General features: G+C 41.1%; 1 protein-coding gene across 5 annotated transcripts in view; it reads right to left on the reverse strand.

Annotated features, from left to right (window-relative positions):
- LOC142376708 (glutamate receptor-interacting protein 2-like) overlaps positions 1-15,557 on the reverse strand; it is a 402,317-nt gene that overhangs the window by 11,497 nt on the left and 375,263 nt on the right. For all 5 annotated transcript variants that reach the window (XM_075460179.1, XM_075460180.1, XM_075460177.1 and 2 more), the window contains exons 17-21: positions 15,168-15,312; positions 12,421-12,560; positions 10,495-10,689; positions 8,715-8,871; positions 2,348-2,462 (exon numbers count right to left, since the gene is read on the reverse strand). In XM_075460179.1, coding sequence (XP_075316294.1) covers positions 2,348-2,462; positions 8,715-8,871; positions 10,495-10,689; positions 12,421-12,560; positions 15,168-15,312 — 752 coding nt within the window. The remainder of the gene's footprint in view (positions 1-2,347; positions 2,463-8,714; positions 8,872-10,494; positions 10,690-12,420; positions 12,561-15,167; positions 15,313-15,557) is intronic.

Raw genomic sequence — 15,557 nt, forward strand, 5'->3', positions numbered from 1 at the left:
GATTTATCCTTCCATGACGAGGTTAAGGTGTAAATTCATAGTTGCAGCTTCATCATATGTGGTCTGCTTTAGGATCGCTCTACATCCCAAAGTAAAAGAACTGAGATATTCTGGCTGATGGAGCCTAAAACATCTCACCAACACATGGGTGAGATACAATTACTAATAAACTATGGCAAGACTGTTGTGCATCACATAATACTCCAATTGAATAAATAATATAGATCTGGGCATGTCTGCATCATTTTTACTGGATCTTTAACTTAAACATTCACTTTATCCTTCCCTGACCATTTTTCAGAAGAACGACTTTGGATTATTTTCTCTTTAGATTCCGTTCAAACACATTTATTAAACTTTTCCTGCAGAATTGATTGTGTAATCAATGACTGCAAGCATTCCCGGCCCAGGCCCACACCAGAACAGTACCATGACCATGCTGCGTGGATGGGGGGTGGGTCTTCCTGTCTCCAAACCTAACACATTGAATTCGATTCTACCCTCGTTAAAACTTGCTCACGTTCTCTTAAAAGTGTAGACGGGCTGCAGTGTTCTTTTTGGGCAGTGACCTGTTCGGTGCTCTCCTGATGCTGGGTTCCTTTGTCACTATGAGGGCGATTACTGATCTTTGTTGGTCGATTACTCCTGATCAACTTCAACTTCATCAGGAAATTTGTTGTGCAGGCAGATAAAACATTAAAAACTTACAGAAATTAAAACACAATCACACACGTACAGGGGCAACACTGGAAAGGGGGGGTAAAAGCACTATAGGACCATAAAACATGAGGGGCAACTATTTCAAATTCTGGTTTAGCTGGCTGATGGCTTGTGGTACACATGAGTTCTTCATCCTGTTTATTTTGGTCCTTGGCACATCTCCTGCCTCGGCACATCTCCTGCCTGAGGACAGGAGCTCAAACTCACGATAGAGTGGATGGTGAGGACACTGTATGATGTCCTGGGCTTTGGAGTATAGTCTCCTACCAAAGGTCGTTGAGAGAATTGGTAAATTCACTCCGACAATCTTACTTGAGACTTTTACAATGTGTTCTAACCTTTTTTTGTCACCTATTGTAAGGCTGCCGAACCAGGTGATGATGGCAAAGGTCAAGATGGATCCAATCAAGGAGTAATAAAACATTTCCATGAGTTTTTTGCACACTCCAAACCGGTTGAGCATCCGGAGGAAGTGCAGTCGCTGCTGAGATTTTTTTATACACTGCATCAGTGTTGTCACTGAAAGACAATTTGTCATGTATAACCACACCCAAATAAGAGTGATCTGGAATTTCCTCTATTTGTCCACAATCTAACGGTCAGTGGGGTTACATGGCACTGAAAGGATCAGATAATTGGCTAAATTACAATAAGACTGAGTTATTAAGTTCATGTAGACACCTTAATCTGACAAGAAATTGTATCGGATCGGGTTACTCGCGATCGGATTAAGACCCCGAGATAACTCGGTTCAAAGTCACACTAAACCTGCTTGTAGACGTTGAAGCACGTGGTGAATTGGACTTTGCGTTCTGCTTATGCTCAAGATTTTTTCCCGGGTTCGTGACCCTGAAGTCAAAGGAGACGATATTACTGTTGTTGTCGCCGTCAGAAAGAAAGAAACAATGCGATGGAGAATGCTCCGTTGGGCATCGAGTTTGTGCAACAAGCAGCTCATCACAGACCAAATGTAGAGGGACGTAGCTTCATCTTGCTCTGCGTTCGTCATCTTTCTCCAATGCCTGAGTTTGTTGTTGTTGTTGGTGGTGAAGAGGTCAACAGGAAGTGGCTCTATTAGCAACAGTTGGAATGGGTACAGTGCCACTTATCATACCGGGGTATGACATGCTTTGTGCCTATGATCCGATTCATTCACCGCCATATATCCAAGGAGAATTACCCTTGCTCAAATAAGGAGCATAACCCAACTATAGCTATGATCGAATTAATCTCATCATGTAGACCCACTGAGTGAAATGGTGAAATCCAAACCTGTTAAATATGGCTTTTTAAACCGGCCTGATTATTATACCCAGTAACTTTTTCTCAGGTTGTCAAAAACCTCATCATACACTTCTATAAAACCTGTGCTGTGATAACTCTGACAGGTCCCTGTTATATAAATACACCAGCACCCACTTACACCCCGCTGTCGTCCCATTTAATGACACCTGACTCTAATTACACCTTCAAATGAACTAATTGCATACATTTGCTCCACACGTATGATGCTGTACCATGTTTTTGGACCTGTCATCTATGCAGAAAGAAACATTTTCAAGCACCACGTGCATTCGTAGGCTGCTTAATGCTAACGACCTGCGCTTCGAGTTAGACGCTCACTGACCTCTATCTCTCGGAGTAGTTCAGACTGTCCACAGGTCTCCAGGTCCTCCAGTGCCTGACACCAGTAGCTGTCGTCGGGATCCAACAGAATACCGTCTGGCTGCTGGCTGATAAATCTGTCACAGACACAAAAGAGAACTATTCTCATCTACTTCCATCTGTGTTCATCACTGAATGAATAAATAAATTTTTAAGCCACCGAACAAGGCAAGATATTTGGGTTCCATCTCAGTAGATCTTCCTCATAGTTACAGATGGTAAAGCCATAATATTGTGTCATCTGTGTGAGGAGAGGAGCAGGGAAACATGCGTTGTGCCCCAGTAAAAATTCCCACATACATCCTTCAGACTACTACAACTGATGTGCCAAGGAAGGATAACATAGGCAAGATTTTCCCTATTTCAACCACGTAACCTACTTTATGCTGCACAGGTCTACCAAAGAGTGAAGTGAAGAGGTTGTATTCGCAGGCGTTGGGTGCGTCTGTGTCTGTTCAGCGAATGGAAGGCACGATACTGCGGCCCGCACGTCATATTTATCAGCGGATAGTAGCCCACACATTTTACATTACATTACATTACATTACGGTCATTTTGCAGACGCTTTTATCCAAAGCGGCTTACAAGAAGTGGGTTCCACATCGGTAGACAAAAGAACTTCAGGTCACAAGAAATCACAAGTGCATTTCCTTCCAAAACCAAACAGCTAAGAGCATAACTAGTGCTAGAGTAAGTGCGGTAAGTTAGGTACCGAGACAAATAGGAAGACAATTTAGAAAACAAAGACCATTTAGGAAACAAATAAGTGTGTAAGGAGCTGGGACGAAACAGGTGATGTCCTAAGAGGGCGGATCAGGGTAGTGTTTCCTGAAGAGATGGGTTTCAGCCTGCGGCGAAAGATGGGCAGCGACTCAGCTGTCCTGACATCAGTCGGGAATTTTACCAATCGAAGTGTAGTAGGCTACATGAACATCTACACATTGATGGATTGCCGTCATCGTGGTCGTGGACATAAGGAAATTCTCACAGAGGAGAGTCAGAAGCAACAAGGAAACTGAGAGTGAAGTGGAGGGAGGTGAGAGATTTGTTTTCTCTGTTGTGTGGACGCTCATGCCTACCTGTAGGCCACTGTCATTTCTTACGCCAAATACACAACGTTTGCATTTAGGCTGAAACAGTGTCTGGTTCCATGGCAGATGAAAAACGGGAGAGAATATCCTATTCTTCCTTTTATAGCCTATTTACTAAACTACCTTAGGCATAATAAATGGATAAAATGTGGGTAGGCTAGTTTAAAAGGCAACTCAATCAGTGGAATAACTTATAGGAACACATCAGGTACTCTTAATTTAAGATTTTGACTTTTTATTTTGCAATATTCCCTCTTGTAAAAGTATTTATTGACTGTGCTACAGCAAGATTAAAAAATGTTCAGTACCTGGACTGAAATATTGTTCATTATTTTGTATCTGTAATGTTTTTTGTTAATTTTGCCTCTTGTAAAAGACTTATTTGATTATGTTTGATGAGCTACAGAAGGAGGATTTGAAAAGCTAATGGCTGAACTCAAAAGTGTTTTTATTTGCTTATTTGCTTAGATAGCCTCTAGCTCTGTTAAACCTGTTGAGGTTCATGAAAAATTTTAATAAATGTTCTTATACATCCAGTACAGGCTCATTTTCTGCATATGTACAGCTGGATGCCGAGCAACGTCCCTGCCGAGGAGAGCGAGATGGAGTTCAGTTCAGCATGAAGAGAAGATGTTACATCCTGATGGAAACTTATTGTGAAAAGGCCATCGGTATAAAGGTCTCCCCACCTCATCTGTCATGGTTCATTCAATAGTTAAACATTTTACTCAGTTTTACAAGGGCACAAATAAGAAATTAGAGACACCAGTATCAGATTAATTCATCCATCTTTAAAATTCAGTATTCATTTCTCTTTCTAACAACAACAAACCAACAAAACATCCAGAATTTCTTCTTTTATGGTAGTTCAGCCGGTAAAAGGGTTGTTAGCAGGAGAAGTTATTGGGCTTATTTACTTAGTATACAACACACTCATGGTTTTGCATGTAGTCCTCGTACAGACATGATGGAATTAATGATGAATTGCATCATGAAGCCAGATTTAAATTTGAGAATCGGCTGATAAACCATTTGCAGGCCTCCTCTCTGTTTATAGAACCAGGTTTAACCTTTTGGTTGGATCTTAGATGTTTTTCTTTCTTTCTAAGCAGCATGTGTATTATATCCATAGCTCCTTATAGCTGTCCTTTAGTCTGTAAAGTCAATATATCCACTGAGCATTTATTTTTATTTCATTTTTTAATCTAAAAAGACATGAATAAGACATCCAGGCTAAAATTAGGCTAAATTAAGTTCAAAGGTGAAAGTTTTTTCAGTGTTTTATGAAGACATTGACTGATGGTTTCCAGCATTGGCAGTTTAAATAAACTTGAGCCCTTTACCTTTACCCTTTAACTGCTGATCGCTAGAAGCACACCGAAATATGGAACCATACAAGATAACATCAACACATTTGGTGTTGATAACATCTTCCTGTAGACCCCGCTTTATAAAATATCTCCAAATGAATTAATCCTGTAAAAACAAAATGTGTTTTCACACATTGATGCTCTAACCGACGTTTCAGCGACTGTAAAGTGGGCGATTAAAAGGTCTTAGATGTTCAGACTGAGAGTTGAACGATTTTCAGCTAAAAATCAATGTTGGAGTCTAGGTTGGTGTTCACTAGGATTTTAGCATGATCCACAGACTTAACTTGCACAGTTTGTGTATTTATATTTGTTTGAGTGATATTACAAGTAATACATAAGGAGTGAACTGCTTGAGCTAAATTAATGGGTGATATTCATGGCTAAATGAGGGTTAGGATCAGAGGTGGGTTGTAACGAGTTACATTTACTCCGTTACATTTAGTAAGTTTTTTAAAACATTGTACTTCTAGGAGTCGTTTTAAATCCCTATACTTTTTACTTTTACTTGAGTAGATGTGTGCAGCAGAAACTGTCCTCTTACTCCGCTACATTAGGCTACAATGAGCTGGTTACTTTTCTTCTTACCTCTTTGGTATTCTACGCCTCATTATTTTTACCCCCCCGCGTACGCCTCATTTTAATGTTTTATTCTGACAGAGAGAGAGACTTCCGCCAAAGGCTCTACCACCTGACTGTGTTTCACCAATCAGACGCAGCCGTGCAGTCTGGTCACGTGACCATACTCAATCTCAGCGGCGGGACGGGTTAGCTTTACAGTTTACAGTCGTAGCAAATAAACAAAGAAACAGATGAAAAATGTCAGAATCAACGGTGGGAAATGAAGACGCAGACGAGGCCTCATACTGAAAGCATGTTTACCTTACAAAGAGTGAGAAACAGCAGCTACATTATGTGTCTTCTGTGTCAACCAAAACAAACGCACATTTCAGCAGAAACTCAACATCTAACTTGAGGAAACATGTAGCGGTAAGTTTCCTAAATTGGTTTTTATTTCCCCATGGATAGATGAACGTTTGTTTTTTAGGTTACATATGGGTTACATGTTATAAACATTTCCTAAGTCTCTTTTATTTTTTATTGAAGTTCTTGAATTTACCTGGATTATTTCAATTTAAGCTATTTTGTAATTAATTCATTCATTTTAATTTATTTTATCGATTGGATGAACTCTAATTTGCCTAAAGATGATTATTTAGTATTTTTGTCTGTCTGATTGAATGCTTGTGTTAACAAATAAATCAGACATTACTCAACAGTTACTCAGTACTTGAGTAGTTTTTTCACCGAGCACTTTTTTACTCTTACTCAAGTAATTATTTGGATGACTATTTTTAACTTTTACTTGAGTCATATTATTCTGAAGTAACAGTACTTTTAATTGAGTACAATTTTTGGCTGCTCTACCCACCTCTGGTTAGCACGAGATGCAATGCTGAAATGTCTCGTGCTATAAGATTTCCTCCACAACTGATCAGCTGCATATGAGCAGTTTAAAGAGCATCAGTAAATTGTAGAATCTACTTGTACCCTAATCACATACCATTAAACTCCAGCCACAGAAAATAACTTTGGTTGCACTCTCCATCAATAAAGCCGATAAAGCCGTGCCGCAGAGTCTGTACGGGACAAGGCTATTTGTTCTGGTTAAATCCAACATGAGTAATCTTTTAACACCGAATGTTCCTGACTGACAAGATTAATTCACTTTAACTGTACAGTTTATTTATTTATTATCTCCCTCCTGTGTTTCTCTCCACCCCCAGCAGTGTTATATAACCCCAGTGAACGTTACTATCCTCACAAGGCTTAACCTCCTGACTCACCGCTATAAACACACAGAGGCTCCAGATACTCGGCTCATCGCACTTTATGACTCAACCTCCGCACAGAAACGTGCGCTTCGCCGGCTCTTGGTTCTGACACTGGCAGAGCCAATCTGAGAATAAAATGATGAGATACCTGCTCGCAGAATGTCACACAGATATGCAGTTAGAAGTGAAACATAGAGCGTAGAAACCCTATCGTTCATTAACAGAGCGACGGGAGCCACGTTCGGCCTAAATTTAGAGCAGTGGTCCCCAGACTTTTTCTAAAGAGGGCCGGAGGATGGAGATTTTCCATGTAAATTACAGTAAATATGCCTGCTGCAGATCTATCTTAGCTGAATTTTAGCCCAGTCAATGTAGATTATTGTTATTATTTATGTCAGGCTGCTATCATGTTAAATTGATACAGCATAGTCTCAAATGGAAATGGCTGAAATAAGAAAATAAGAATAATAACATTAATAATGTTAGATAAAAGCCTGTTTAAGCATTTTTAAAAATCCTATTTCATTCCAACATTTTTGAACTCACACAGTTCTGTTTGGCATAAAAAACTTCCAAGAGTGAAGAACAATGAAGAACATTTTAATGCCAAATAAAACCACGGCTTCTTTCACATTGTTAATCAATAAATCAATAGGGCTACATATTGCAAAACTTATTTGGCAAATAATAAGTCTAATTCACTATTACTCAGCCTATTTAAAAACACAATGCATTCAAACATTTTGCAATGTATGTTATAATAAAAATCTTTTTTTTAAAAAAGCTTTTATTTTGACTCTGTGAGGAGGATATTCTTGACACACAATACTGAGGTGAGAGCAGTGTGAACGTTATGTAATAATGACTGCATAGGGTTCTGAATATGGTGGCCTTAAGAGGACAAAAATGTGTTTATGTTATTACATTTGCAGCATTCGATAAATGGGCCAGTCTCTGAAAAAGGCTGTGCAACAGCGCCAAAACATACCAGTGGCCAAAAAAGGGATTACACATGCACTCGCCATAGAGAATGAACAGGGAGAAATAAGATTGACGGTGTTGAAGGGAGGGATGGAATACATTACGGACATATTTTGGAGGGGCTATAAAAAATGACGAGGTGGGTAGTTTAGGGACCATGGATTTAGAGCAACATGGAGGCAAACGGCTTCAAACTGTATATAGAACCAATTCAGGACTGTGTCATAATAAGGTATGAATTTCTGGCTATTAACATAAAATTTTTTGACGTTTAAAACGCTGCATTCAGTCCATTGAGCCTCGTTATAAAACATACAATTGTCAAATCTACTCTACAAGCCAACTGGCTGTAATTAACTCATTTCAGTGAGATACAGTAATAGACTTGTGTTGATCTATTTAGCAGATGTTCAGCCAAGGTGACTTATAGGTGAGGAGCACACTGAGTGCAGGGGTTCAGTATATGTCCCAAAGACACTTTGATATGTGAGATTTCTACTTCCTGATCCAGCCTACCTAAACCTGCCCCGTCAATGATAATTAAACAAACTGTGTAATCATCGTACATACCTTTAGGAAGCTCATTTACACCTGTATATAACTGTTATAAACACACGAGACGACCTCTGAGAGGGAGGAAGAAATTGATCATTTAAGACCAAATGTTGTCATTGAGAAGGCTGGAAACATTCCCAGGTGGATTTTGATTTCCAAACTTTACCCAAAGATAAATGTGGTTACATTTGTGTGCACCTTAAGGTGTGTTATGCTTTATAACGATAGCTTTTTCAGCATTTTATATCACCTTAAAGAGGTACGTCAGTGCATACACCTTTCAAACTGATCTTCAAAAAGCCAAAGCAGATTTGATGTTCAGTGATGGATTATCTGAAGGAAATTTGGATCATCAGATTTTTGTGGAACACGACATTAACCGCAGCCGGTGAAACTCTAATTTCTAATCGTAGAGAATGCACTAAAACGACTCGCCGCGAACATGAAGAAGATATAATATGGAGATAAAAAAAGATGGAGGAAAGTTCAAGTCCTACCCCGGAGGTTTGTCCCAGTCGTCCTCGCTGAAGCCTCCATCACTGAACGGGTAGTTCTTCCGTCGTCCAGGAGGAGGCGTGGTGCTGCGCTGCTGCTTGGTGCTGCGCCACTCGTGCGGGTGGAGGGCGATACCCACTGCCTGATGGCTGTATGTGCCTACGGCAGAGAAACCATTACAGGTCACCACAGAGCTTCAATCTATGCACCTAGAAACTACCAACCGGGCCAGAAATCTGGGCGTAGAGATGGACTCAGACCTAAGGTTGGAAAAACACATTAAGGCAATAACAAAGTCAGCCTACTACAGTGATACTCACTGTTTTTTTCACAAGAGCCACATTGGCAGAGCAAAATCAAGGGAAGAGCCACTTTTACGACAACGTACTAAGTCCCCTTTTGCAAATATGCATTTCTACATATAAAACATCCCACAAAAAAAGAAACAACACAGCCAATACATTTTTAATTAAAACCATATTTACCTTAATACTGGGATGAGCGGAAGCTGGCATGCATGTCCTTGACTTTCTTCATGTTGTATTTGTAGTTTGTTGTTGTAATCATAGTGAGACATTCAGGATGAGCATGGTTTTTGTGCTGGTTTTTGCCCTTTTTTAATTAAAAACCGATCCATTGTGCCTGCATCTCGTGCTGGCTAAAGGAGCTAGCATGCTCTGCGGTCAAGTGTGACGGTGGTTTAAGTTTTTTAGTAAACACCATTAAGCCTTAATTAATACTTAATAAAAATACTTAATACTACAAAAACCCAAACTTAATAAAAATACTTAATACTGTGCAGTATTCGCTGCATGTTATTTGAAAAAATGTATTGTTATTGTTACCATATTGTTATAAGCTACTATGCGAGTGCGAGCCGCCAATTAAAGCTTGAGGAGCCGCGCAATGAGTATCTCTGGCCTACTATCAGTTTAAGAATATATCAAGGTTAAATGATCTGATGTCAGCAGGACCTGGAAAAACTAGTCCATGCATTCATCTTCAGTCGGCTTGATTACTGTAACAGCATCTTTACAGGTCTACCTAAAAAGACAACTGCAGCTCATTCACAACTCTGCTGCTCGAGTCCTCACTGAGACCAAAGAAGTGGAGCACATCAGTCCAGCTCTGAGGTCTTTACACCGGCTGCCTGTCCATCAGAGGATAGACTTTAAAGTTCTGATGCTGCTCTATAAAGCTCTGAATGGTCCAGGACCAGAACACATCAGTGACCTCCTGACCCAGTATGAACCTTCCAGACCCCTCAGGTCATCTGGATCCGGTCTTCTATCAGTTCCCAGAGTCAGAACCAGACATGGAGAAGCTGCATTCAGCTTCTATGCTCCACATGTCTGGAACAAACTCCCAGAAAGCCTCAGATCAGCTGAAACACTCAGTGTGTTTAGGTCCAGGCTGAAGACACACCTATTTTCAGCTGCGTTTGAATAAAGCTCCAAATCTGAAGCTTGAGTTTCAAAAAACTTAATCACATTTTAAATACCGATTTATCTATTGTTCTTATTTCTTTCGTTTTTGTTTAAAATTTAAATCATGCTTTTTATTTCTACTGTTTTAATGTAACTGTAAATCACTTTGAATCACCTTGCTGTTGAATTGTGCTGTACAAATAAACTTGTCTTGAAAACCACATTAAACCATTCTGAAAAAGGGTTTCCAACAGACACAACAATATGAATTATGTCCAGTTTTTTGGTGAAAGATCACAATGAAAATGTTTTTGTGAAGTGGGCAGCCATGCACATCCTCCACCTGAGAGCTTACCCTGGCTGCCGTAGCCTGCATCCAGCCCGGAGCCGTCCCAGGACTCCATGGCAGAGTCCACGCTGGGTATAGTTGTGGAGTAAAGTTCTGAGAGCTTATTGGTCTGTTGGCTGTCCGTCAAATCGTCCTCCTCAGGGTCGCTGATCTCGTTCTCCGTCGTGTCCTCTCCTTCTCCTGCCTTCCTCTCCTCTAAATCTTGAAGAGAAAAAAAAAAAGGTTTTAATCAACAACGGGCATCTTCAGACGAGTCTTCTCGCTTGTTTGGTAAAATCCAGCTTGCCTATGTCGCACCGAGAGACGTACAAAGACATGGCAAAGTGCGGTGATTCCATCAAAGAATAAAATCTAGTTTTCATGATTTGTTTGTATGAGGTGTCCTCCAAACAACAGCAGCCTAAGAATCAGAGTATCAGATATTATAGTAAAAGCATTTCTTCATGTCTACACTGGAGGAGATATTCACCAAATTGGCATCTGACCATAATAGAATACCTTTAATATTTGCGAGAGCCCCAAGAACTTCACGAAATAAGTTTTCTGGGGATTTCGTGTCTTTTTTTAATTCGTTTTTTCTTGTTTCTGTGTTTTACGGTCAGTCAAACAGTCCACGGTCACGGAGCCAGCTGTGTCTTGGGTGTGCTTTTGAATGGCCATTGTGTTGCAAGTAGTGTTGTGAGCAATTTCCTCCAAGGTCTTCCCAAGTTTTCTGATTCGTGTGTATTTCTGCATCGTTTACCCTTGGCCTGTGTGTCTTATGTTTGGTTTTATTTGTGCGGCACTTTGTCAGCCTTGCTGTTGTTTTGAAAGTGATTTATAATTAAAGGTGTTTTGATATTCTGATGACCTGGGGGCAGTTTAAAGCAAGACTTATGACATGATTGTGCCTAAAAGTGGGATTGCTTCCAACTGTCAAAACTGTTTTCTACCAGTTTGATGTGCGAGTTCTCAGGCTGGATACTGTATGCTCTCTCACATAACAATCTGTTTTTAAGCTTATCAAGTTGGATTTGTGTCAAAATGTATGGATGGATGGTCAACTATAGCTCCTGATCTCTCCCAACTAACCACTAAAACTGAATGCTATGAACACAGCTGTAAACTCAAGGCAGAAAGAGAGCTGTTGTACTGTCTCTCTGTGGTATGTTGACTGAAACTTATCACACTTTTCATTAGGACCAGTGTTGGTCAAGTTACTTTGAAATAGTAATTTGTTACTGATTACTTCTCAAAGAAAGTAATCCAGCTACTTTACTGATTACTTAGTTACTTTTCAAAAACATGATGCACAACCCGAGTACGCTATAAAGCAGTAGACTTTTAGGCCTAATTCTATTCTTTCTACATATTCCATCACATAGAATTGAATCAAATGAAACACCTGTCGCTCTTAAGGCAGCAGTCATGTCAGTGGGGGGGTTTCTCAATGAGTTTCACATTCCTGTGCCGGCTCGCTAGGTGCTTGCTCAGATTTGAGGCGGAATTTTTCGCTGTAGATAAAAATTTTCTCCCCATGCAGAGTGTACAGCGCACGCTAATGTTTTTGTCACTTTTTACCAAGTCAAACTCAAAGTAATGTCGGTACTGCAACGCACTGACGTCGCAGCGCTCACACGTGATCATCATGAGATCTCGCAAACAAAATCATGGTTTAGTAACACAGTCTGCTTGCGGGAAAGTAACGGTAATCTAATTACTGTTTATGCAATTGTAATCCCTTACTTTACTCGTTACTTGAAAAAAAAAGGTCACCGTATTAACACGTTACTGCCCATCACTGTTTAGGACATCATTAAATTTCACATAAAGGGCATAAAATGGCATCAACAAAACAGGTTGTCCATCCCAAGATAGTCATGTCACAAAGCGTAGCTCATGAAAAAATGATGTGATTGAATTCTGTGAGTGCCACGAGATATTTATACTCACTGTCGAGCTGTTTTTTGATCTTGAGGGTGACCGTCTCTCCGGCCATCTGCAGCAGGTGGATGGCTTCGCTCAGCGGCTTTCCTTTCAGACTGACACTGTTGATGGCCAAGATTCGATCCCCGACATGAATAGCCCCTGTCCTGGAGACGTATAAAAGCACACAAACATGTAGCCCTCAGAGCACTTATATACATACAGAAAAATATTGTGCCTAAACTTAGGGATGGGAATTGTTAAGAATTAAGCAATTTTGGTTCCATTATCGATATATCGCTTATAAATTCGGTTCCTTGACGGTTCTGTTATCGATTCTCATCCAGTTATATATATTTCAAATATAGTACAAATGACTTTGGTTGCAGTAACACTTTTATTTCAAGTATTCACCAACATTTTATCTAATTTCTCCTCAGGCAGTTTACTTTTTCCTGCCTCGATAAAAGGGGGAGCTGCAGGTATGCGGGAGCCTGCCTCTGCCTCTGCCTCTGCCTCTGCCTCTGCCTCTGACTCTGCCTCTGCCTCTGACTCTGCCTCTGCCTCTGACTCTGCCTCTGACTCTGCCTCTGACTCTGCCTCTGACTCTGCCTCTGACTCTGCCTCTGACTCTGCCTCTGACTCTGCCTCTGACTCTGCCTCTGACTCTGACTCTGACTCTGACTCTGCCTCTGCCTCTGACTCTGCCTCTGACTCTGCCTCTGACTCTGACTCTGACTCTGCCTCTGCCTCTGACTCTGAGCCTGCCCCTGAACCTGCCTCTGAACCTGCCTCTGATCCTGCCCCTGAGCCTGCCTCTGAGCCTGCCTCTGAGCCTGCCTCTGAGCCTGCCCCTGAGCCTGCCTCTGAGCCTGCCTCTGAGCCTGCATGTTGGAGGTATTTGATGTGATCACAGCTCTGCACGTGTTGCAACTGGCCCTAATATTGGCGCAAATGCGTCAGCAGAACCTGTGAACGGGATCATTAGGCAGGCGGATTAACGATTCCACGGAATCGAACTACCGGGAGCCGGTTCTCGATTTCCATCCCTACCTAAACTAGAAATGAGAGATATCATTTTGAGTTGAGATAATTATAAATGTCATTACCTTTTTAATGAGTAGATTAACAAAGCGTTAGAGAGCACAGACATAATATAAAATGATTGTGCTGCAGTGCCATTTAACTTCATTCATATTCAAACATCCTCGTAACAAACCTAAGGTCCCAACAGAGTGACTGAGAAGGGAAACAGCTGTTCCTTTTCATTTCACTATCACTGACCACAGTATTAAAGCAGTTATGAAATGCAAAACAACCCTTTATTGCTGTCAGTGTGACACAAGATATCATTCAGTACCAAGTGTTGTCTGACATGCGCGCATATATCACATTTGTTTGAGTTTAAATGTACGAATACAGGCAATTAAAGTTGGATATCTGTGTGTCTGAGACAGCAGCTTTGGGTTTCTGCACTCTTTATAGGATTTGTTTCCATGGTTCAACAAAATAAAAGCACTGAAAAAGGCTTAAAGAAAAAAAAGAGAAATAATAATCGGGTCAGCGTGAACTTTTCCCACCGGTCACAGATGCATTGATGTTGATCTAATCTGTTCTCCCACATTTTCTTCTGTGTCAAGCTGCTCCGAGTTTATTCATAGAGTGCTTTTAGAAAACAGGTCTGAGGCAAAGTGCTTCATTGACAACCGTTTTGAGTTTAGATATGGAACAATTACATCACAAACTCCAAAAAAATGGGTCACAATGTGTGTGTGAGCAGGTCAAACAGCCGCCCACTGTGTCTCTGTATGTAAGATGACATTTTATAGTGAAGCAGGTGTGTGTGGTCGCCTGCATGTAAGTAGAATTCATTCAGCTCTGTGGTTGTTTATGACTCAGGGAAGCCATTATGTCATTGTCTGCTCAGTGTTGCCGCGGACACTGGCTGCTAACCCAGCTCACATTTCTCTTTATCTCATCTGTCATCCCAACGTGTCAAATGGCACCTGCTGCACACCCGGCTGCTAATGGGAATCAGGGCCACAGAAGAATCAATCTTCTCCATTTAAAATGACTAAAACTTTGAAAATTTCACAGTGGTTTAAGGAAGCCTACATACTGTGAACTATAAACCAATGTTTGCAGCATACAGTGGAAAAATGCATGTGATACACAGTGAAACAACACTGCATGCATGGTGGCTGTGTAGCTTTCTGCTGATCAGCTGAGTCCATCAGGAGGAGGCAGACTTGGTGGATAGCTTAGTGCTGGTCATTAGATTTTAAAAATGGTATTTTCAGACTTTTCATTCATTTTTACTGTCTTGTAGTTGATATTTAGGGCTGGGTGAGTTAACTCGTTATTATCGCGTTAACTCGCTAATTATTTAACGCCGATAAATATTTTATCACGCATTAACGCTTTTTTTTGGGGGGGGGGGCTTTTGTGCCTTTAATGGATAGGAAAGTTCAGAGAGACAGGAAGCAGGGAGCAGAGAGAGGGGGAACAACACGCAGCACAGGGCCGTCCGATCACACCACCACCTATCACACCGGGGTATGACATGCTTTGTGCCTCTGATTCTATTCATTCACCGCCATATATCCAAGGAGAATTACCCTTGCTCAACTCATTCTTATTGTAATGTAGCCAACTATCCGATCCTTTCAGTGCCATGTGAATCCACTGAGTGTGTTAGAAAAACAAAATGGGCACCTAGATTTTCAAGCAGAGTATATGTGTGTGTGTGTGTGTGTGTGTGTGTGATCATGTACCTCTCTGCAAGCCCTCTCTTGGTCAGACCGGATATGGTGATGGGGTCAAAAGGCTCCTCGGTGCCCGAGATGGTGATACCCAGGGGGCCTCCATACCGCTTCAGTTCTACTGTGTAGATGATGCTGCCCGACGTCTCCTGCTCATCTGAGACACACACACACACACACACACACACACACACACACACACACACACACACACACACACACAAACACACACAGGTCATTCTAAAGTTTCAGCTCAGAGGATGCTGTCGGATGTACGTTCCTCGTCTGTTACACAAACAAACACCTCAGGTTCACTGGGTGTCACGTTACTTGCTCACTTGAAACGTGCACACACACACACACACACACACACACACACACACACACACACACACACACACA

Source organism: Odontesthes bonariensis, chromosome 3, assembly GCF_027942865.1.
Source record: "Odontesthes bonariensis isolate fOdoBon6 chromosome 3, fOdoBon6.hap1, whole genome shotgun sequence".
Lineage (NCBI taxonomy): Eukaryota > Metazoa > Chordata > Actinopteri > Atheriniformes > Atherinopsidae > Odontesthes > Odontesthes bonariensis.